Here is a 22,006-nt window from a genome sequence, read left to right on the forward strand (position 1 = left end):
GCCCGAGGACTGCTCACATGCTCCCCTGCCCTGGAGGACACCTGGCTAAGGCTCCAGAGGGTGGGATGAGAAGGATGTGGAGAGAATAAGAAAGGATATCAGCTCCTTTGCCTTCCCAGGGCTTCACAAAAGAAATGGGGCTGAGATAAGGAATCTCTATAGGCTAGAGCCTTATCTCCAAGTATGAATGCCTTCAATAGCCCAATAGCAGGTGATGTTATTGCGGATGGTAGGGGGAAAAGACTGCAGTTTGAGGTCAGTGCCTTGGAGGTGGAGTGGGAGAAGGTTCTAGGATAGTGGTCAGAGGAGCCCTGGAGTAGGAGGCAGAGGCCTTCCCTGCCAATGGCAAGAAGACCCCTCCCCGTGAGCTTGCAGGGACAATGGCACTGCCTCATCTCTCGGACACGGATGGCCAGAGCATTGCCTCACAGCCCTATAAAAGGACAGGCACATCCGGCAGGACCGCTGAGTGGCAAAGGTGGTGAGCAGGGCAGGCGACACAAGTCAGGATCCCCATACTGTGCAATGTGAGGGCTCACAAAGTTAGTGGGGTCAAAGAGCAGCCATCAGAGGAAGACCTTTCCAGCCTTCTGCTTCCACGGAGACTCTTCGCCATTACTATTACTAGAACTATCATGCCATACGTTCTTGTGCAAACAAGGAAAGACAGCCACTGTTCTCAGAGCTGGTAAAGCAGACTCCGAGCCAGGGGGTAAGTGGGGCATCTGGATGGCCCTAAAATCATCCTTGCCGATAGCACAGCACCAGGAACAGCCTCGAAAGAACCATGGAGACAGTCTGCCATCAAAGTGTCAGGGCCTACCACAGCTCTGACAGTCCTGGGCCTCCAAATCCCTCTCCTCAGACCCAAAGTTCTCTCTCTGCTGGTGAAGCTCTGGGTGTGCCAGGGGACAGAGGCCTCACTGGCCTGCCACCTGGTCACCACCATTCCCTTCCTCTGGTTAAGAGCAAGAACAAATCTATTTCAGTGGCTATGCTGTGTTTTCTTTCCCAACCCCTGTGCAGGGAAGGGAGGCCCGAATGGACAACCTCAAAGCCAAGGACACAGCCACAATGGTCAGGAGTGCCTTGTATTCCTGTGCCTGAAAGGCAGCTTCAACATATTTAAATATTTTTTCACGACTCTCCCCTCATCCCACACCCCAAATCCAAGCTGCTAACTGCTTAGATCCCCATGTTGAAACCAGGAAAGCAGAACTTAGTGCCAAAGTTCTGGGCAGACTCTATTTATTACCACATCATTAAAATACTTATCCAGGATCAAAAGCAGGGGAGTCCCGGTGAAGCCCCAGGGACTGTGAGAAGGCCGGAGAAAAATCACTAAAATGCACATTTTTTAAGCAATGGAATGGATGAACAGGAATGGCGCCACGGGTAGAGAATTTAGCTGCCTTAGAGAGAACTGGAATGAAGTTCATTTGCTACAGGTGTGCTTCAGCCATACCGCTGTGTATGTTTTCATCTCTGTGTGTGTGGGACCCCTACCTCCTGACCCTGGGGGTTCCCTACGGGCAGGAAAGTGCTGTCAGCTTCTGGGGGGGGGGTCCCCAGTGACCTGCTCAGACTACTTGCCCACAGAGGGCGTGCATGGAAGCAGAAATTTCAATCACTCAGGTTGTAACTCTGACTCAAATACTTTTCACTTAAAAATATTTATTAAAATAAAGATTAAACCTGGAAAAAAAAAAAAAAAGAATTCCCAGAATGCAGCCCTTTGCACAGTACTTCAAGACTCAGAAAAGGAAAGGAAAGAAAAGGAGAGGGAAGAGAAGGGAAGAGAAAGGACCAGAAAATCCTCTCTGCTCTTCCCAGAGAGTGGAGAGGGGGAGAAAACTGCCACAGCCAGCAGCCTGCAGTAGAGAGCTGTGGAAGGTTCTCTGGTCTCAGGACTTCCCGGTCCAGAGAAGTTCCCACCAACGCAGAGGCCCAAGAGTCGCAGCCCCCAAGCCAGAGAACAGATTTTTCCGAGGGTGTGTAAACTTCAGGAATTTGACCGGAGAACTGGAATTTGGGAACAGTATTCTGAAAGCCTGCGAAGTCTGAGGAGGCAGAGGCCATGCCCACGAGCTTCTAACTGCCCTTGGGCGCCACGATCTGCTGGACGTAGTTGACAACGTTGCTGTGGAGTTGGGGGGCGGTGGCTTTGAAGGTCTCCTTGGCAAGGGTCTGGGCCACCTCGCTGCCACCCATCATCGCGTGGTACAGCGGAAGAGTGTACTTCTGTTTCCCCTGCAAGAAACACACGCACACGCGTGGCCTAAGCGGGCTGCTCCGTGCGTGCGTCTGCACGGCCCCCGGCCCCGCTCTCGCGGCACGCCTCGTCAGGTGCCAAAAGGGATGTGGGTATCAGTGTTGGAATGAGGAGTGTCCTGGCAGGTGTGCTCTTATTCTGGCATCTTCTTGGGGGCCAAAGATCCACGGGGGTAGATCTTAAGTCTTCACAGTCCCTGACAGCACAGGGGCGTCTACACTCAACAGAGCAAATGAGGAGGGCAGGCACAATGGGGCTCCGAACCTAGGAGGCTGTAAGTGCTCAGACGCCAAGCTAAGAGCCGGTAGCAAAGGCTGCAGCACGTAAAACTGAGGGCCATGTGAGGCCCAACTGCGGTCAAGTGCAAGAAAACCCACAGGTCAAATCCACATCAACGTGAGATTGCCACATCACAAAGTTCCTCAACTCCAGAGGCTCGGAGAAGCCCTCCGAGGGCTCAGAACACCTGCAGACAGGTACGGAGCTCCCGTCGCAAACAGATGTAGGCATCAGGGCGCCACTTCCTACCCAGCCCCACCTCGCCCGGCAGGGCAGGCTCCTGCTGCCGCCTGAGCCCTCCCAGGTCACGAGCTTCCCCCCAGGAAGCAGGAACCTATGATCTCACCCTTTGCTGTCTCTCTGGTCCTCGGGCCCCTCCCCGCAAGACCGGCCCTCCAGTCCCGCTTTACCTTTGTTCCCAGGTGGGGGGTAGCTCTGACTGGCTTTTACCGGGGGATCTGGAAAAGGCTCCCCAACCCTGGAGGCTTCTTCCCCAGGCAACACCTCCACCAGCCACACTCAGGAAGGAGACTGCTGATCAGGGTCCTCCCGAGGTCCTTTCCCTCCCGCCCTCCCTCCCTCCTCTGCTCCAGAGAAGGGCAGAGAGTGAGGCTCTACCTGCAGGACTACTGCCAATAAGGCTGAGCGGCCCACCGCGTGCCTTGAGGGGGACAAGGAGGTGGGGCTCACCCACCTGGCTCTGCAGGAATTCCTTCACTTTCCAGAAATCCTCCTGGTGGTCATTCTTAATGACGATCTGGCCCCATCGGAGCCGGAGCTCCGCATTCTGGGAGTTGGAGATCTTTGGGTAAGTCTCTCCCAGTTTCTTCACATTCCCTGAAAAGAGGAAATGGGTTTTTAACGGCTGTTTCATCAGAGCCACGAGCCAGAGGCCAAACTCCAGTCTCAGCAGTCTGTCCATAGGCACTCCGGGGGCTCCGGGAATGACGTCAAGGAGGTTCCCACCCATCCATTTTATGCTCATTCTGGTCATCTTCTGCTCTGAAAGGGTAATGTCCTATTTCCGAATTTACCTTAATTTCTAAGGCTCTTCCATCAAATTACACACTTTCTGCCGTCTTCTGTTTGCCCTCCAGGAATAAAGCACAGGTATCCTCCTCAAATACCCTGTGTCCCGTTTTTCCTCCCACCACCACCACCAGCTAAAAGTTAGTCCGGTGTTCACTTTTTCTCTTTACAACACCCCTGGGTGACTGCTATTTCTGGCTGAGCAGCAACTTAGCATTAGTGGTTGACAGCTTCCAAATCCCAGCCCCAGCGTTTATGGGCCATGTGATCTAATTGTGCTCAAGTTCATTCTCCATCACCTGGGGGTTACAATCATAGCAGCTAGGCACAGAGTAGTTAGGAGGACTCAATAACCTCAGACGTAGAGTTTAAAAGAATTACCTGCTGACCCAGAGGGCTCAGCGAATGCTAGGCCTTATTATTCTGTTCCCCAGGGCATTTGCATGTATGACTTACATCATCTGTTGACGTGTTTCTTGTGAAGTGCTTGCATCCACCTGCTAACACCTGGCAATGGCCTAGGGGTAGGCATTGCAAGGGCTTCCCTCCCAGTCTCCCTCTGGCTCCTGATATAAAGCTCTGTACACAAGGAACCTGGATTTACCCGCTTTCTTACCGGGAGGGAGAGGGGATTTCTGGAGGATCTTATCTAGGAAGTAAACCAGCTGGTAGGTCTTCCAGGTAGAAATGGCCACAGCTTCAATGGCCTTCATGTCCAGCTCCTTGGTCTCCCACAGCTGGGCCAGCTCTTCAGCAGGCTTCATAAGCGAGTCCCCAGGGGAGAGGTCAGGGAGGTAGGGGGGCCAGCCAGGGGTGTTCAACCACCGATCAAACTCAAAACCTGTTTGGTAGAAGGAGAGAAGGTACTGTCGGAATGCTCTGGTAGCATCGAGGTCAATTTGCTCCAGCAACACCAAGACCTCAAGCTCCTGTCTGCCTCCATCCATCCCTAACGCTTAATATCACTACCCCACGAAACCACCTGCTTCAGTCAGGTCCACTTATACTGAGACCTAGACTGTTACAGTCAGACTAGACTGCCTCCTTTTCTACTGTGACAGTGGTTTTTGCTCCAAATAAACACTGTGCTGTCAGAACCAAGTGGATGAATGCTTTCCTAGTGTCAATCAAGTTTCACGTTCTCCTTCAGATGACCTGAACGGCTTGGTGCAGAACCTCCCGGGCTGCCTGGGCTCCTATCTCTGCTCTGCTCTGCCATTAACTAGCTGGGAGGCCATGGGCATGTAACTTCACCTCTCTGTGCCTTTTATCTGTAAAACGATAAAAGGCAGGGTAGGAGGCCCTTAGTTGGCAGTGGTGAGGATTAAATAAGCAAATATGCATTACGAGTTTAGCATCCTGCCTGGTGCATAGTAAGCACTCAGTAATTATTAACTTTCGTTAGCCACAGAGTCTCATGACCTTGAAGTGTGGGCCTCCAAGCAGAGAGTAGGTGCTCCAGGCCTGACCAGTCCCGGCTGTCAGCAGGGAGCTGACTTTGCCAGCCCGATGATGGACAGACTCAGGGTCGGCACAGCATGAAGTGGGTTGCCTCATCTGTGACAGGCCACCATCTACTCTCTCTTAGGAAGCAGTGCCTCCCCAGCTGAAATCAGGGCTGCTGCTGGGATTTTCCTTCACTCGGAAGGCTGAACGAGGTGACTCCACACTCACAAGGCGGGGCTGCTGCCGGGACCAATGCCCTAGGTCACAGCCTGGGCTGTGGCAGCTCTCTGGGGCAGAGTTGGGGGTTTGGTTGAGTGTGTGCAGATGTGAGGAAAATGAGGACAGAGAAGAGAGACTGAAGAGACAAAGTGGAGAAAATGAGGCCAAGAGGAGCAGAAAGAGTCATTCTCGTGGGACAAGGCTGTTTGCCACTTGCTAAGTGACTCCAGTTCGTTTTCCTGCCCCAGCTTAGTCTTCCCAGATGTGAATTAGCCATAATTCTCTACTGTCTTCTAGAAGCCTGTAGGCCGGCTCCTCTGCTCACCTGGAATGGAATCCACTCTCTTCTTCTTCAGCTCAGGGAAGTATTCCAAGTAGAATTCTAGAAAGTCATCAGCTAAGATACTTTGGAATTTGAATTCATTAACATAGGCCTGCAGGGAGGGAGGTACTTTTCAGTCCTTCTGGATCCCCTGGGGAGCAGAGTCCCTCTGTTCCTTGGATTCTCCTCCAACCCCTTGTCCCTTCAGCCCCTGCCTCTACCCCATCCTCTGGCCCAGCTGGTTTCTCTACACGTTCTCCTTTCACCCCTCCTCTCTGAGTTGACTATACCTTGAGAAAATTGTCAAACTCATCCTGATCACCCACCAAGTGGGCCAGGTATGAGACAAAGCAGAAGCCTTTCTCATAGGGGGTCTCGTTGTAGGTATCATCTGGGTCCACACCTAGCAGAGAAAGCAGACACTTGTAACCTGTCGCCTTCATTGTTCTTCTCCAGCTCCAGAGTCAGAGAGTGGTTATGGAAGAGATCAGAATTCAGCTTCCCCAGGTTCAGCAAGGCCAGGAATGTTTCCAGATCCATCTTGGCCTCTCTCAAACCACTTCAAAGTTGATCTTAAAGGGTCACGAATTATGGACATAATAAGAGGACAAAGAAGCAACCTTGCAGGGGAATTGACAAATTTCCTTTTTCCTGGGATTGCTTTGCTCCATTGGGTTCCATTGAGTCTTAGGACTGAGCACAGGGCTCAGTGCCTTTTCTATTGGTCACCACCTACATGCACAACCTCCCCTCCCAGAACAACTGGTTGTTTCCATGAATGTTCTAGACCAAAATAAACTAATTACCAGTCTACAAGAAGTTCATTTTCATGGTCATTGGCATCAAGGAACGTGAGCTTAAATTGCACGAAAAAGTTTTAGATTAGTCACACAGGGGACTAAGGAAAAACGTTAGAAAAGAACACATGACCTTGGACAAGTCATTTGACTTGTTGGGTGCTCACTCATATCCTCCATAAAATAAGGCTAACACTTAATCTACAAAACCACAGGTCTGACTTGATAGAAAAAGAAGGGTATGGGCCTGCACAAATGGACGGCAATGGTATAGTCATTAAAAACTGCACAAAACTGGAAAGAACTCCCATCTGGCTGGAATGGCTTGGGTTGAGTCTGTCTAGAGGCCAGGGAACAGCTACAAAGAGCTCTGGAGGGCTCTTCCTTCCCAAGGAGCGTGTTCAAGGTGTGCACTGATCAATATGAGGTTCAAAATAATTTGGGGCTCCAAGCACAATTTAGGGGAGGGGAGAGTCAGACAGAGGAGCCTCCTGGACCTGGTTCAATCTTCACTCGGAGCTTATTGAGCGGGTTTTCCTCGCCAGTGATGTCCATGTGCTGTCGAAGCAGAGCCCGCCCGGTTGCAGCTTCTAAGCAGGTGTAAGCAGAGCCTAGGACAAAAAGAAACCCTAGGTCTCTACAAAGTGTAACATCACGTCCAAGTATACTTTCTGGACAGAAGACGGTTGCTGCCCCCTTGTGGCCACAGAACAATGACAGATAACTGAGGCTTCGTATCTTTACCCTCCTGGGGATCCCAGGGCAAGAAGGGTCAATGACAGAGAACCTGACTCAGCTCCTAGCTCCCTGTTGCTCTGGCCTAAGAAAGCACTTGGTTAAGCTCAGGCTGTCAGTCTCACCCGCACACAACGATGAGGGAATCTCATGCCTTTTCCTGTTACCTTTCCTTATCAATAGATTTTTATTTTTAGAGATATTAATTTGATTTTCTATAAAAACAGATTATAGAGGGGACGCTTGGATGGCTCAGTCGGTTAAGCGTCTGACTTCCTCAGGTCATGATCTCACGGTTCATGGGTTCGAGTCCCGCATCAGGCTCTCTGCCATCCACATGGAGCCCACTTTCAATCCTCTGTCCCCCTCTCTTTCTGCCCCTCCCCCGCTCATACTCAAAAATAAATAAAATTTTTTAAAAAGAGCAGATTATAGGGGGGTCTGAGTGGCTCAGTCGGTTAAGTGTCCAACTCTTGATACTGACTCAGGTCAGGATCTCATGGTTGTGAGATCGAGCCCTGTGTTGGGCTCTGCACTAAGCGTGGAACTTGCTTGGGATTCTCTCTCTTTCTCTCTCTCTCTCTCCCTCTCTGCCCCCCCCGCCCGCTCATTCTCTCTCTCCCTCTCTGTGAAATAAACTTAAAAAAAAAAATGTGAGCCACTAAAAAAAATAAAAATAGAAAGATTATATATTCATATGACCGTTCCTGTCAGACAAGACAAACGGTCACCCATAATTTTTCTAAGGGTCTCTACATCTCCTCTGGTTCTAAAAAGGACTGAGGGAATGGTTGAGGGGAAGGGGACCAGGTTTTGAACCAACCACCTCTGCCACTCACAAGGTGTTCTGACTCTGGGCAAGGTATTTAATCTCTCTGAGCCTCAATTTCTTCATCTGTGTGGCTGGATGATAATATTTGGTAGCAGGATTCTTAGCGGCTGATTAAGATATTCACACATGGGCTTTTGCTCTACATACTCTGGATGGAAGTGTAGATCTGCACAAACTTTCTGGGAGGCAATGGACAATGTGTGCTAAAAAGCCTTTAAAATGTTCAGATCCAGAAATTATGTCTCTAGGAATCTATCTTTGTTGAGACCATATGAAACGTGTGAACATTTCGATATAAAAATATTTGTCAAAATATTCTTTCATTAAGAAAACAGAAAATATTGGAGACTGATTGAATAAATTAAGAAATGGCCATACCACGCAGCTATAGAAAATTTAATGACTTGGGAAAATGTTTAACTTTATTAAGTTAAAAAAAAAGGCAGTTTTAAGGTCTGATGATTCACACACACGCATAGAAAAATGTTTGAAAGGATATATTACATTCTCTCTGAACAGTGAGATTATGGATAAATGCATTGTATGTGTTTTCCCATGTACATCAAAAGAGATTTTGATGACAGAAATAATAAACATTATTTTTTTTTATAGTATCTGATCTATAGCAGGTTTTCAATAATGAGACAACGTTGAGAAAAGATTTTAAAAGCCCACCTGGGCTCAATTTGGGGTTCTGTCCTCAGCTGCTAAGTGGCTTGGGCACATTTCTTATACTTTTTGAGTCACAGTGGACTCATATATAAAATGAAAATAATATCTCTTTTATCAGGCTACGATAAAATTGTTAAGTGATGTATTTGTTTTAAATTTTTTTAATGTTTATTTATTTTTGAGAGAGACAGACAGAGAGTGAGCAGGGGAGGGACAGAGAGAGAGGGAGACACAGAATCTGAAACAGGCTCCAGGCTCCGAGCTGCCAGCACAGAGCCCAACATAGGGCTCAAACCCACAAACTGCGAGATCATGACCTGAGCCAAAGTCAGACGCTTAGCCAACTGAGCCCCCCAGGTGCCCCTTAAATGATGTATTATTTTTAATAAGATGCCTAGGACAAAGCTGGTATGTAAGTGTTCAATAGAAGGTATCATTATAATGGTCTTATTTTTTATTTATTTTTAATATTTTAAAGTAATCTCTACACCAAATGTGGGGCTCAAACACACAACCCCAAGATCAACAGTTGCATGCTCTACCAATTGAGGCAGCCAGACGCCCCTGATTCATTCATAAAATCAACTAGCTATCTGGGTGAACAGCCCTGGGCAACTCTACCCAGCGGCTGCCCGGCTGTTGGGAGAACAGAGCATCAAGTGTGTCCTCAGCTTTGATGAGGGGGTCCTTTCGCTGTTAGGTCCCCTATCAGTCAACACGCAATTTGTGAGATTCCCTTCCCCTAAGCCTGCTGACTTAACGACATGGAATGAAGTAGAGATCACGCGCTTAGAAGGAACGTTTGTCTGGAGTTGGCCCTCCATGGCCTCTCACCAGAACTTTCTGCACTACTGCTCCTCCCCTCACACCCGCTTGTGTCCCGAAACTTCAAAGGAGACCACATTGGCCTCACTGGCTAAGGAACTGGGGACAGGGCCCCTAGGAGAAGGAGGGGACCTGAGGGCTGGCTTACCAAAGAGGACAGTAGAGATCCTCCTCTGGGCATACATGGTGAAACCTTCATTGAGCCAGAATTCACCCCAGTTGGCATTGGTGACCAGGTTCCCAAACCAACTGTGGGAGATCTCATGGATGATGACATCAGCCAAGGAGCGGTCCCCTGCTAGCAGGCAGGGGGTGACAAAGGTCAGACAAGGGTTCTCCATTCCTCCAAATGGAAAGGATGGGGGCATGAAGAGCAGGTCATACCTGCCGAGAAAACGGGAGGTCACAGACAGGCCTCGGCTCCCCAGGCCCGACCCTCAGTCCTGAGAGATGCAGCCACTGAACAGGCGGTGTTCAACACCGGGCGCCGTGCTGAGATGACGCCCAGGCTCCTCAGTCCCCCGGCCAGCTCGCTGGGACTTCCCTTTCCCCAGGTTTTGCTCTCGTGGAGGCGCCTCTCTGAGACTTGCTCTCCATTCTGCTTCGCACCAGGGGATGGGCATATGGTCAGCTCTATCAACAGTTAGCTCACCGGTGGCCCACTTGGGGTCACAAAGACCTAACAGAGCCTTTTATCTGAGGAGGCTGAAGTCTGGAGATGTCAAAGGGAAAAATGAGAGTATGTGGCTGCTTTTAGCAGCCAGGAAAGTAAGTCGACAAAGGTCCCCTGACAGTGTTTCCTGATCTCCACGCTTAGCGGCTGGAAGGCACATTTTGGTCCCTTCAATAACCCTTTCTGTCAGGGTCCCCTCCTCAGCAATAATGAACAAGGCCTGGCTTATCCCTTCCTCATTCTTTCCCTCCTTCCCTTTACTTCTGGATTGGGGAACTCTGCTCCGGGACTCAAGTTTAACAAAAGACATCAGAGTCAATGTGATACCGCACCTTCCCCAAACGTAGGGTCCAAAAAGTTTCTCTCCTGTTGCCAGAAAATCTTCTACCACCCCGTTGTACTCCTCCTTGGCAGCCTTGATCAGGCAGGGCTCAGCCCACACCCGGCTCCTAAAGACAAAAGCACAGAAAAAGAAGAATGGTGTTTGGAGACCTATTGTGGAGACCCGATCCCGAAAGCACCTGTAGAAAACTGGCAGTCTTCTACTGGAGCCAAAGGAATGTGACAATGTGGCCGCAGAGACAGGAGATGCAAGGTCAAATCACCTGCACGGGTCCAAGGGACGGATAAATGAGATCGCGACAGAGCACTGTGGAGGCAGCAGCCTCCCGTGTGCAACAGGCTCAAACTCACACTGCTACAATTTTACGTGTCCAACACTGAATGTGACCTTGCAAAAGTCACTGACTTCTCTGAGCCTGTTTCCTCATCTGGAAAACGAGTGGTAAAAATGAAATAAAGACAGCATATAAAAACCCCTTATACAATGCCTCGTGTACTAAATGTTGGTTTCCTTTCCCCCACTTTCCGGAGACCCAGAGCGGGGCTTGAACTCATGAACCATGAGATTGTGACCTGAGCCCAAGTTGGACCCTTAACTGACCGAGCCACCCATGAGGCGCCCCCATGAGAGCATTTTACACCAGTAAGTGGTATTATCGGATTGAGTCTTGACGGATCGCTCTAGCTGCAGTACCCAGAAAATACCTTAAATTACAACAGTGAGTATCCCTAAGTGACGTATGTAGGATAATGGGTCAAAACCAGAATCTTGGGTGACACCAGCACACGTGGGGTTGGGCAGAGAAGAGCCCACAAAGGAGACCAGAAGGGGCGAACCAGGAGGTCCCGGAACCAGGACAGAATTGTGTCATGGAGGCCAGAGGAGGGTCAACAGAGGCAAAAGAAAAAGAGGAGAACATCAAGACAAGCACTGAGGAGCAGCCAATGTGCGGTACATGTTGAGGCCAGTGGCCTCTCTTACTACAGGAGTTTCTGCGGTGTGACCTGGAGAGGTGTTGGATTCCAATGGGTCCAGGCAGTAAATGGGGGGTGAGGGAGTGTATACACCACTGTTCTAAGAAACTTGGCTAAGAAAGGAAGCAGAAACAGTGTGCCAGAAGGGAGTGTGGAGTCCATGAGTTTGTTTTTTGCTTTGTTTTTGAACTAGGGGAAACAGGAACATGGTTAGGGGTCAGAAGGAAAGAGCCAGCGGGGGGCGGGGAGGCTACCCATTTGAAGAGCGAGGGGTGAGCAATAAAGCAAGGCCCCATGGGATTTGGGGGAGGGGCTGAGTCAGTGATGGCTCAGATGAAGAGATTTGGCTTTAAACAGAAGGAGGGACCCCTCTTCAGAGTCCAGGGGGAAAAAGGGGACAAATGAAGGCAGATGAAGATGAGTTTTTACATGGAAAACAGGAAGTGGACATAACCATATCTGACAAATTAAATATACTCAATAAAGGAGGAGACAAGGTCATTGCTTGGAGTGAGGGTAGGGTGTCTGACTAGGAAAACTGAAGAGACAAGTCTTCCTTTACATCCTTCCATCCTCCTTCCCTCCCCCTTCCTCCCTCCCTCCCTCCCTCCCTCCCTTCCTTCCTTCCTTCCTTCCTTCCTCCCTCCCTCCCTTCCTTCCTTCCTTCTAGGAGAGTGAGCCAGAAAGGTAAATCAAAGGTCTGCTGAACAATATTGAAAGCCTATCTATAGTTGAAGACTACATCTGTTATATTTTCCTTGAAAACCACATAAATGTCTATTTCAACTTAAAAAAATTTTTAATGTTTACTTATTTTTGAAAGAGAGAGAAAGAGAGAGAGAGAGAGACAGACAGAGCATGAACGGGGGAAGGGCAGAGAGAGGGAGACAGAGAATCCGAAACAGACTGAGAGCCTGCTCAGAGCCTGACACGGGGCTCGAACCCACGAACCATGAGATCATGACCTGAGCCGAAGTCAGACGCTTAACCAACTGAGCCACCCAGGTGCCCCGTCTATTTCAACTTTTAATTCCAACTTTTCACCAAAAAACCAGAAATGGGTAGCAGAATCAGTATGCACAGCTGTGTACTTCTCTCAGACACCCAGGTACAGAAGAAAGAGAAAAGGGGATGGTCGGAGCCGGGGCTAGAAGTTACAGCAGCAGGACAGCGCGCAAGGCAGCCCGGGATGTTGGTAGGAGATGATCAACCCCACACCTGGGCCATGGAGAGAAGATGGGCCAGGTCACAATAGGCCGGTGCCCGGGAGGAAATGTATAGCTTGCAGGAAGAAAGGCCTCTGGGAGCTTGAGAAGCAGATACAGTGGGAGTGAGGCCACCACAGGGCTGGAAGGTTAGGAGCGTGGGGTCAGAGAACGAATGAGGTGAAGGTATTTAAAATTTCTGCCACAGCACAGCTCATGATAATGCCCACGGCCAGGACTTACACCGTAGTGTGCCCTTGAGTGCGGGGGCCTGAATCAGGTGGAGAAGGCTCCCTGGAGAGAGGAGCTCGAGAAACCCTGAAGCCACCCTCAACCCTGGGTGTTGGACAGGTAATCCAGACGGAGAAAAAAGTTGCCAAAAATGATGTGACAGGGCACGAGGTTGAGAAAAGACGGTGACATGAGAGTCAGAAATCTGCAAGGAATTGCTTTGTGATCAGCTTGGATATCACAACTGGCAAAGTCCTTAAACCCAGGCTACTCCGGTGTGCTGCACCTAGAAGGTGAAGGTCAGGGTAGGTAGGGGACATCCAAGATACTTCCACCAGTCCACTGATTTCTGTCAGAAGACACTGGAGTGTTCTCAGTCAAGCTGGAATTTCATCACCAGTGGTCTGGCGCACCGAGCACCGGACGTGCAATGGAAACGCATGTGACTCTGCACAAGCAATTCTACCTGAAGCCTCGGTTTGCATATCGGGAAGATGGAGACAATAATATCTCCCTCAGTTAGGTTATAGGGGGATCAGAAGAGATTATACATAAAAGCGACGACTGGGATTATGTCCACTGTCTCTTCTGACCAGGATCTCCCTCCTCTGCTAACGGGGACTGGTCACAAAGTTTGCCAGAAGAGCCTGCCACCCTGCATACCTACACAAGAGCCTCAGATGTGGGGCAAAGACCGACTACCTGACTGGCTACCCGACTGCCTGACAGGGGAAGGAATGAGTCATCGTGACCGGTTACACAGATTCTATCCCCTGGATTGATGTACTCGATCGTCATTTTATTACAGAGGGCTCAAAAAAAAAAAAAAAAAATCATCATTCTCCATTGTGTTTGGAATACATTCCCTCATTTCTCATTAGCAGCTCATAGTCGTACTAACGGAACCCTAGTAAGAGAAAATTCTCTAAAATGACATTCCCTTACGGGGCGCCTGAGAGGTTCAGTCAATTGACATCAACTGACTCTTGATTTTGGCTCAGGACGTGATCTTGTGGTTCGTGAGATGGAGCCTTGAGTCGGGCTGTGTGCTGACAGTGCAGAGTCTGCTTGGGATTCTCTCTCCCTCTCCCTCTGTCCCTCCCCTGCTTTCTCTCTCTCTCTCTCAAAATAAGTAAATAAATAAGCATTAAAAAAATAAACATATTACGGGGCGCCTGGGTGGCGCAGTCGGTTAAGCGACCGACTTCAGCCAGGTCACGATCTCGCGGTCTGGGAGTTCGAGCCCCGCGTCAGGCTCTGGGCTGATGGCTCAGAGCCTGGAGCCTGTTTCCGATTCTGTGTCTCCCTCTCTATCTGCCCCTCCCCTGTTCATGCTCTGTCTCTCTCTGTCCCAAAAATAAATAAACGTTGAAAAAAAAAAAAAATTAAAAAAATAAAATAAAAAAAATAAACATATTAAAAATAATAAAAATAAAAATAAAATGACATTACTTTACTTAACTATTTCCCTGTCAATGCAAAGCTGACATTCCTTTGGTTACCTACTACCCTATCTGTCAGAAACACAGCCCTTCATGAAAAAAGAGCACCTAGCCTTTCAAGACCGGTGTTGTTTTGAGTGTGTGTCCTTGAAGCAGAGGCCAATGGCATCCCATTTATCATTCTCTCTGAAACCCAGGAACTAAGATTCACGACTGAGCCCAGCTACAAAGTCTGAGGCTGTAACCAATCCCGGCAAGGACACCAGCACCTCCAAGAACTGAGCAAGGAGCCACAGCGACAGAGGCAGGAAACGCACCACAGCTTTACCGTCCAACCTTTAACATTTTACATCAGGATTACGCTGTGCTGGCAGATCGTATGAGGGCCGGGAAAAACCTATACTCCTGGGCAAGTTTCTTTTCGCAGGAAACCTTACAAAATCCTTATTTATCTCCATGAAACCCTTCTAACTTCGTGGAGGTCTCTCTGTCACCATGGGTTCAGGTTTATGCATCTGGAGCAGACAAAAAAAGGAGCTTCCGCTTTCTTCTCCAGAGGGAAACAATGACATCAACGTTGTATATTTCCAGGAATTGACTGCTAGAGAAAACGGGGAGATTTGGTACAAAGATTACAAAGCAAATACAATTGCTAGCAGGGAACTCAGAACTTAAAGACACTAATAAAGATCAATCTGACACTGCTGTCTCAGTGCCAACCGTACTCCACGAGGTGGCCCAGGACAGCAGCTACCGCTAGTAGGACTGATGAGCTCATTCTAGACAGCAGGATTATAGAACTGCAGGGAGGGAGGGAAGGAGGAAGGGACGGGACAAAAAGAGCACTTCCTCCCGCTGTATTCATACCACACACTTCTCGGCTGCAGAGAGGCTGTGGATTCAGAGAGGATGTGAGACTGTCCCAAAGACCATCACACTGGGGCCACTGGTCAGAGGCCTCCTCGGCTCAAGGTCAGTCCAACCTTGCCTGTGGGGGTCTTTGTCTCCTACCTGGGTCCAACTTCCGCCGAAACCAGATCTCCGATGGCCAAAGCTATCAGATAGGAGGGGATGGGCTGACACATCTGGAAGAAGAACTTATTTGGACCTCTCTTCTCCCAGGTGTTAGCACTCATCACAGCTGTGAAGCCATCTGGGACCTGACAACAGAGAAAGCTTAGGAGATTTTACCTGGACAGAGTCTCCTTTTGATTAGCTTAAAGGACAGCACGGCCGGCAACCTGCATGGTGACAGCAATGACCTGGAGCCCATCTTGGGGAACATAAAGGTTTCAAGACACTAAACTTGTGCTAAGCTGATGAGATTTAGCACAAATAAAACTTCTGTACATGAAGGAATTCTGCAGAGGGACCACTGGACAGACGTAACAATTTACCAGCTGAAATGTGGCCAGACAGATCTGGAATTATATTTTCAACCCCAAGGGCAAGTACACTTAACCTTAGCCCTCTTACCTCGATAAGAGCTGAATATCTGCATTTCACTGCAGGAGTGTCGAAGCAAGGGAAGAAGGCCCTGTTTAGGACAGCCTGGCCCTGGGTATAGACAAAAGGCTTCTTCTTTCCTGCTGTCTGCTCAGGAGCCAGCCAGCAAACCTAAGAGAATAAAAGAACATTTCAAAACTGACACCCCCTACATGAGCTCAGTCCAGCCAGGGAAAAGGAGTTGGCTGGCATGGGAGACTTTTAGGGAATCCTTACAATCCTTCTGCCAGCAATTTGGCCCTAACTGTGAAGTTCTCTCCTACTGTGAATTTAATCTACCTTGGAATCCATGCCAAGGTATGACATCCGCTTCACATGGAAGAAACACCACAAAGGGTCTATTCCTCACTGTATCCCATCAGGCATCTCAAGAATTCTAGAAATGGCCTCGGGCACCTGGGTGGCTCAGATGGTTAAGAATTCCAGACATGACCTCTGACCCCGGCATACTGTCTTCCTCCTCTGAGTCCTTCACACTGTAGTTGTTTCTCATCAAAAAAACAAAACAGGGGCACCTGGTGGCTCAATCGGTTAAGGGTCCGACTTCGGCTCAGGTCATGGTCTCACGGTTTGTAGGTTTGAGCCCCGCATCGGGTTCTATGCTGACAGCTTGGAGCCTGGAGCCTGCTTTGGCTTCTGTCTGTCTGTCTGTCTGTCTCTCTCTCTCTCTGCCCCTCCCCCGCTCATGCTCTCTCCCTCTCCCTCTCTCTCTCCCTCTTGAAATTAAATAAACATTACAAAAAAATAAGGAAGCAGCTGTATTTGAACTTGTGATAGAACACACAAAAAAGGAGAAGTAAAGCGGGAGGAGTCTGTGATTAACATGTGTTCTCCAGGGGTGCCTGGGTGGTTCAGTCCATTAAGCGGCCGACTCTTGGTTCCGGCTCAGGTCATGATCTCATGGTCTGTGAGTTCGAGCCCTGCGTTGGGTTCTGTGCCGACAGCACCAAGCCTTCATGAGATTCTCTGTCTCCTTCTCTCTGACCCTTCCCACTCACATTTTCTCTCTCGAAATAAACAAAAAATTTTTCTAAAAAAAAAAAAAAAATTCCTGAAACGAAATTCTCTATTCCTGAAACTAAAACTTACCCTTTCAGAATAAATGTATTTTACATTATAGACATTGGCTATATACAATTCTTTAAAGAAATTTTTTTAAAGATGTTTAAGTAATCTCTACACCCAATGTGGGGCTCGAACTTACAATCCCGAGATCAAGAGTCGCACATTCCACTGACTGAGCCAGTGAGGCACCCTGGCTATATACAATTCTTAATTTGTTTTCTGTTAGCCTTTAACCAAGGGCAAACCTGAATGGTTATTACAAACGCAATTTTTGCCTCCAGCAAAAAGTTTACTTACCACATAGATCTAACTGTGGGGCTGGGGGGTGGGGGAGGATATGTCAGCACTAAGTGCCATTTAGAATTTAGAAAAGGATTAGGTAAATCCAGGAAGCAAAACTTTCTGGTTTAAAGGTGAGTCAGACTGAGATGGTTGGAAAGGAGAGGAGAAGACATTCTCAAGCAGGTGGATAGAACATGAAGAAAGGCACGGATGGACGGTCTCTGGGAGCTGGTGGTAGGTTTCAGATACAGGGGTGGGCGGCATGCCTCGGCAGGTGCACTTTGAAAGGCTTTGAACACAGGTATTTGAGACCTACTTTTAAGAGGCATAAGGACGCCACATGGAGATGCTGACTTTTTCTTTGAGATTTGTGTGTTATGCGTGTGAAGATTTTAATGAGTCTCTTTCCAAAGAGTATAGTACAGATGGAAAGAAGGAGAAAGAAATACCACATGGTATTTCTGTGGACTGGAGAAAGTGGCACTACCTTAGCCAGGTGAGTGAGATCACCCCAGACAGTCAGAGATCATGTTGATATTATGGATTCTCATTATCATGTGATGAAAACAGCACTTCACTCTTGTGACATTCCACTAAATGTTGCTCTGAACCTAAAACTGCTGTAAAAAATAAACTTTTACTTTAAAAAATTTTTAATAACCACAGTCTGATCACAGGAAAAACAGACAAATTCCAATAGAGAAGCATCCTACAACATATCTGACCAATACTCCTCAAAACAGTCAAGGTCATCAAAAACAAGGAAAGTCTGAGAAACTGTCATAGCCAAAGGGAGCCCAAGGATACATGAAAGCTAATATACTGTGGTATTCTGGATGGGATCCTGGGACAGAAAAAGATATTAAGTAAAAACTAAGAAAATCTGAAAAAGACTCCGAACTTTAGTTATCAGTATCAGTTCGTTAATTGTAACAAAGGCATCATACTTGCAAAATGCTAAGAGGGGAAACTGTGTGTGGAGGGCTATATGGAAACTCTACTACCGGCTCACTGGTCTTGCTAATCTAAACTTTTTTAATCCTATTAATGAAAGGAATTTAATGAGATGACAGGAAGAGCTAACATACGGTGTAGCCAGGCACTGTATTAGGCACTTATATAAAGACAATGCATTTAACTTCTGTCAAACTCATAGACTAGTCCCTGGCACATCTTAATAAGTACTGGTCATCCCCTCCGTCACTTCTTATTCATCATCTTGGTTGAGGTTTTTTGTTGTTTGTTTAGAACGACACAGAAGACAGAATGAAGAAGCCTGCAGTACAAGTACTCTTTACTTGTCTCAAGAGTCTAAAGTCAGGGAGAGGCTGCTACCTACAATGATTAAGGTGAGTTGAGAGTCCTCACTTGGGATGGTGGCAATGAGAAGGAATACATACAAGTGCCTTTAATGCAGACCTTTACAGAGCAAAGGGCAGTTCTTTGTAAAGTGTGGGTCTCTGTTGTTCTGTCTCTATGAAAGCTATTTCGTTTTGATTTTTTTTAAGTTCACTTATTTATTTTTGGGGGGCGGGGGAGAGAGCGCAAGTGCAAGCACCCAGATTGGGGAGGGACAGAGAGAGGGAGAGAATCCCAAGCAGGCTCTGCTCTCTTCTCACGGAGCAGGAAGCAGGGCTCCATTTCACCAACCCATGAGAACATGACCTGAGCAGAAATCAAGAGTCGGCTGCTCAACCGAGTCACCCGGGAACCCCTCCTTTTGTTCATTTCGAGGTGCCACTTTCAGTAGGCAATTTCAGAGAGGGCTTAATTTTTCCAGTTATCCTGTTGGATTCCAAGTTCCTGCCCCAAACCAGAAACTGGAATATAACAACCAAACACAGCAACCAAACACATTTACAGATATTCCGTTACCCTTGGAGGGTTTTCCCTTTGCCTTGGAAGTCAATTTGCATTGCTTTGGACTTTTCCTTTTTTAAGCCAGTTCTACCCCAGGTTCATTTACTCCCTGAATAGCGGAAGCTGGAAACAGAACTGCCCTTTGAGCTGCCTCTAAGAGTGAAAGGGAACTGCTAGATAGATAAGTAAACTGTCTGTAGGCCAGCAGCCTACCCTGAAACTTGCAAGCCACCCCACCTGACGAATGACTAGCAACCACAGCCTCAGAACTCCCTGTGAAGGAGCTTCTGACTTTCACAAATGTAAGCCACAGAACCATCCATCCTTTCATACCAATATTTGTCCTCCCATCAACAGCGAGAGGGCCTACTACACCCTCATTCCATTTCTCGCTCGTACTCAAATTCTTCCGTTCATCAAATCTAGAACTTGGCAAAAGAAAACTTAAATAACTACGGGGGTTCAGGATTAGTTCAGCCTGGGGCACTACAAGAACGCGTAGGGCAAAGGGCTGAGTCAGCATCCAGGGCTCATGGGCCGGCATTGTCCAGGGCTGCCATAAAGGAAAAACTAGGTAGCTCGTTATCAGGGACCTAGGTCCCAAGGCCCCGTGAAACATTAAATTCGGTTTATAAATAGCTCGTTATCCAGAAAGCCGCCTCGGCTAAGGTTTCCTCTGCAGGCAGAAATGGCAGCCCGCCAGCGTGATGAGGGGGAAACAACGCAGACAGGCCACCACAGTCGCTAGGGAGGGGAAGCAGGAAGGGTGGAAAGGACGAAGGGTGCACAGCACGGAGGCTGGCCTGAAGCCAGAAGAGGGAAAGCGGGCAACCTGGGAAGAAGGCGGGGAGCTCAGGGCGGGAGGCGTGCCCAGGGGTGCCCCGAGGCCCCTCTCCGCCAGGGCGGAAGCATCTTCTCCTTTCTCCTGGGGGTGGGGTGGGGTTAGTGCCGGCCGGCGGCCAGCTCGGAGGGCTGGAAGGGCGGGCAGGAAGTGGCCGGGTGAGGGGGCGAACTCACCCCGGGTCCCTCCCCGACGCGGTAGGTGAGGAGAACCTGGAAGCGCTCGCCGGCCGGGAAGGGCTGCGGAAGGGCCACGCACAGGGCCTGGCCGTAGTGCGAGAACGGCTGCGTGCGGAAGTGCACGGGCTCCGCGGGCTGCTCCTTCGAGTCGGGCCGCTGCCGCCGCAGCGACGCCGCCGTCACCTCGAGGCACGGGTGCGAGTCGAGCCGCAGCTCGGTGGCGCCCTCGGGCACCAGGCAGCGCAGCTCCAGGACCGCGGTGCCGCTCAAATTCCTGCTGCCCGGCCCCGGCCCCGGAGGCCCGAACTCGGCCCGCAGGTCCAGGTGCAAGTGCAGCATCTCGAAAGCCCGGAAATTGGAGGCCGAGGCCACGTCCACGGCCTGCGCCGAGTGCAGCGGTCGCGGGGCCGCGCTGGAGCCGCTCGGAGGCCCGTCGCTCGCCATGGCCCCACCTTGCCGTGTAGCAAACGCGGGGAAATCCGCCGGCTCCGTCTACTGCGGCGGGAAGCCCCGCCTCGAGCGCCCTGCCCCGCTGCGGGCCACGCCCCCTCGGGTCACGCCCCCAGGGAGACCAGGGCTGGGTCACGCCCCTCTCCGAAAACCTGAGACCTGACCACACCACCTCTCCCCTGTTCACCAAGGCTCCACTCTTCCAGCTTTATACGAGGTACTTCTGGACTTTGGAGAAAAGGTACAGTGGGATAATTTGGTCCACATTTGTCCAAATTCATCGTACTGCGATGTTACAGTAGTCCGAGTGGCGACACCTTTCTCCTGACGTTTCACTCTCCTAATCTCCCAGGAAGGTAGCAGGATGTAGATTGAGCCCTGGATCCAAGATCTCAAGCTCTGAGCTCGACCAATTATTAGGATTGTGTGTCACCTTGGGCAAATCACTGCCAACAAAGGTGAATCTCTGTAAGCCCCTGTAAGATAGGAGTAATATCTATCTCACAAGTTAATTGTGAGAACTCAGTGGGGTAATTTGCCTAAACACACTTGGTAAACACAGAATTCCACACCAGATCAAGGTTCATCCCAGGAGATGCCAAGCACATCTATCTTTCCATCCTTCCGCCAAGGAATAGTGAATCAGCACCGTACAATTTAATGGCTTTAGTGTGTAGTTTTATTTCCCTGATTGTGTTGAGCCAGGGTTACTTCTACTTTATACTTTGTTTCTCTTCTGTATGAATGGGGTTGCAATAGCCCTTCTGTAAATAGCCGATCAGTGATGATATTTTCACAGATCAGGTAGGGAACGAGATTTTTAAAGACAATGTAGGGAGTTTTTCATAAAACTCATAATTTTTATTCATAAAAAATATGGTTTCCTACTTTTACAGTGTTAAACTTTTATTTTATGAAATGTTTATGGTAGTCTTTAAAAATCCCATATTAGGTCAATGTTTTTTTAACTTACTTGTCAGTGAAATCCAGAAACTTTGGAAAAGCACTTTTCTGTGGCTTTTTAAGCACAGTACTTGGTAACTATTAGACGTTCAATACATCTGCCTCCAAATTATTCATTCTCTGATGCAGTGCGTTTTTGTTGAGCGTTTACTATACACGAGCCATTAGGCTGGGTGTCACAGACCTTGTCCTTGTGGTGCTCACAGTCTACCTCACATTTTAACTGACCAAAAAAAAAAGTCATGCAATTCCATGTGCTGGGCTATTCTCTGGGAAGAAAAGTATGCTATGGGAACACAAGGGAGAGACACACAACAGCCTGATCTTTACAGTTAAATATTGCTGGAGCAAGAGGATCTATTATCTGTGGCTGTGGGAGAAAACATTTATGGACTTATGCTTCTCCTCTTAGCGTTAAAAATTTTCTGTAAATATTCCCATCGTTCCCATTTCTGCTTCCCTGCATGGCTCCCAGAGTCTGATTTACCTCTAGATGGTACTTGTAACAACTCACAGCAGATTCAGGAAGGCCTTCTTCTCTATAGAGAGATACTAAAGATACTT

General features: G+C 48.8%; 1 protein-coding gene across 1 annotated transcript; it reads right to left on the reverse strand.

Moving 5' to 3' along the window:
* Positions 1-1,654: 1,654 nt before the first annotated feature.
* RNPEP (arginyl aminopeptidase) lies at positions 1,655-20,537 on the reverse strand. Its single transcript, XM_025920955.2, has 11 exons — positions 20,027-20,537; positions 15,773-15,913; positions 15,308-15,456; positions 10,434-10,550; positions 9,577-9,812; positions 6,862-6,975; positions 5,858-5,970; positions 5,571-5,679; positions 4,197-4,421; positions 3,246-3,388; positions 1,655-2,250 (listed from the first exon to the last, which is right to left on the reverse strand). Exons 1-11 carry the CDS (start codon positions 20,471-20,473, stop codon positions 2,092-2,094), a joined length of 1,953 nt encoding a protein of 650 aa, XP_025776740.1. The 5' UTR covers positions 20,474-20,537; the 3' UTR covers positions 1,655-2,091.
* Between the last annotated feature and the right edge of the window lie 1,469 nt (positions 20,538-22,006).

Source organism: Puma concolor, chromosome E4 (assembly GCF_028749965.1).
Source record: "Puma concolor isolate L17-30 chromosome E4, mPumCon1.1.hap2, whole genome shotgun sequence".
Taxonomy (NCBI): domain Eukaryota; kingdom Metazoa; phylum Chordata; class Mammalia; order Carnivora; family Felidae; genus Puma; species Puma concolor.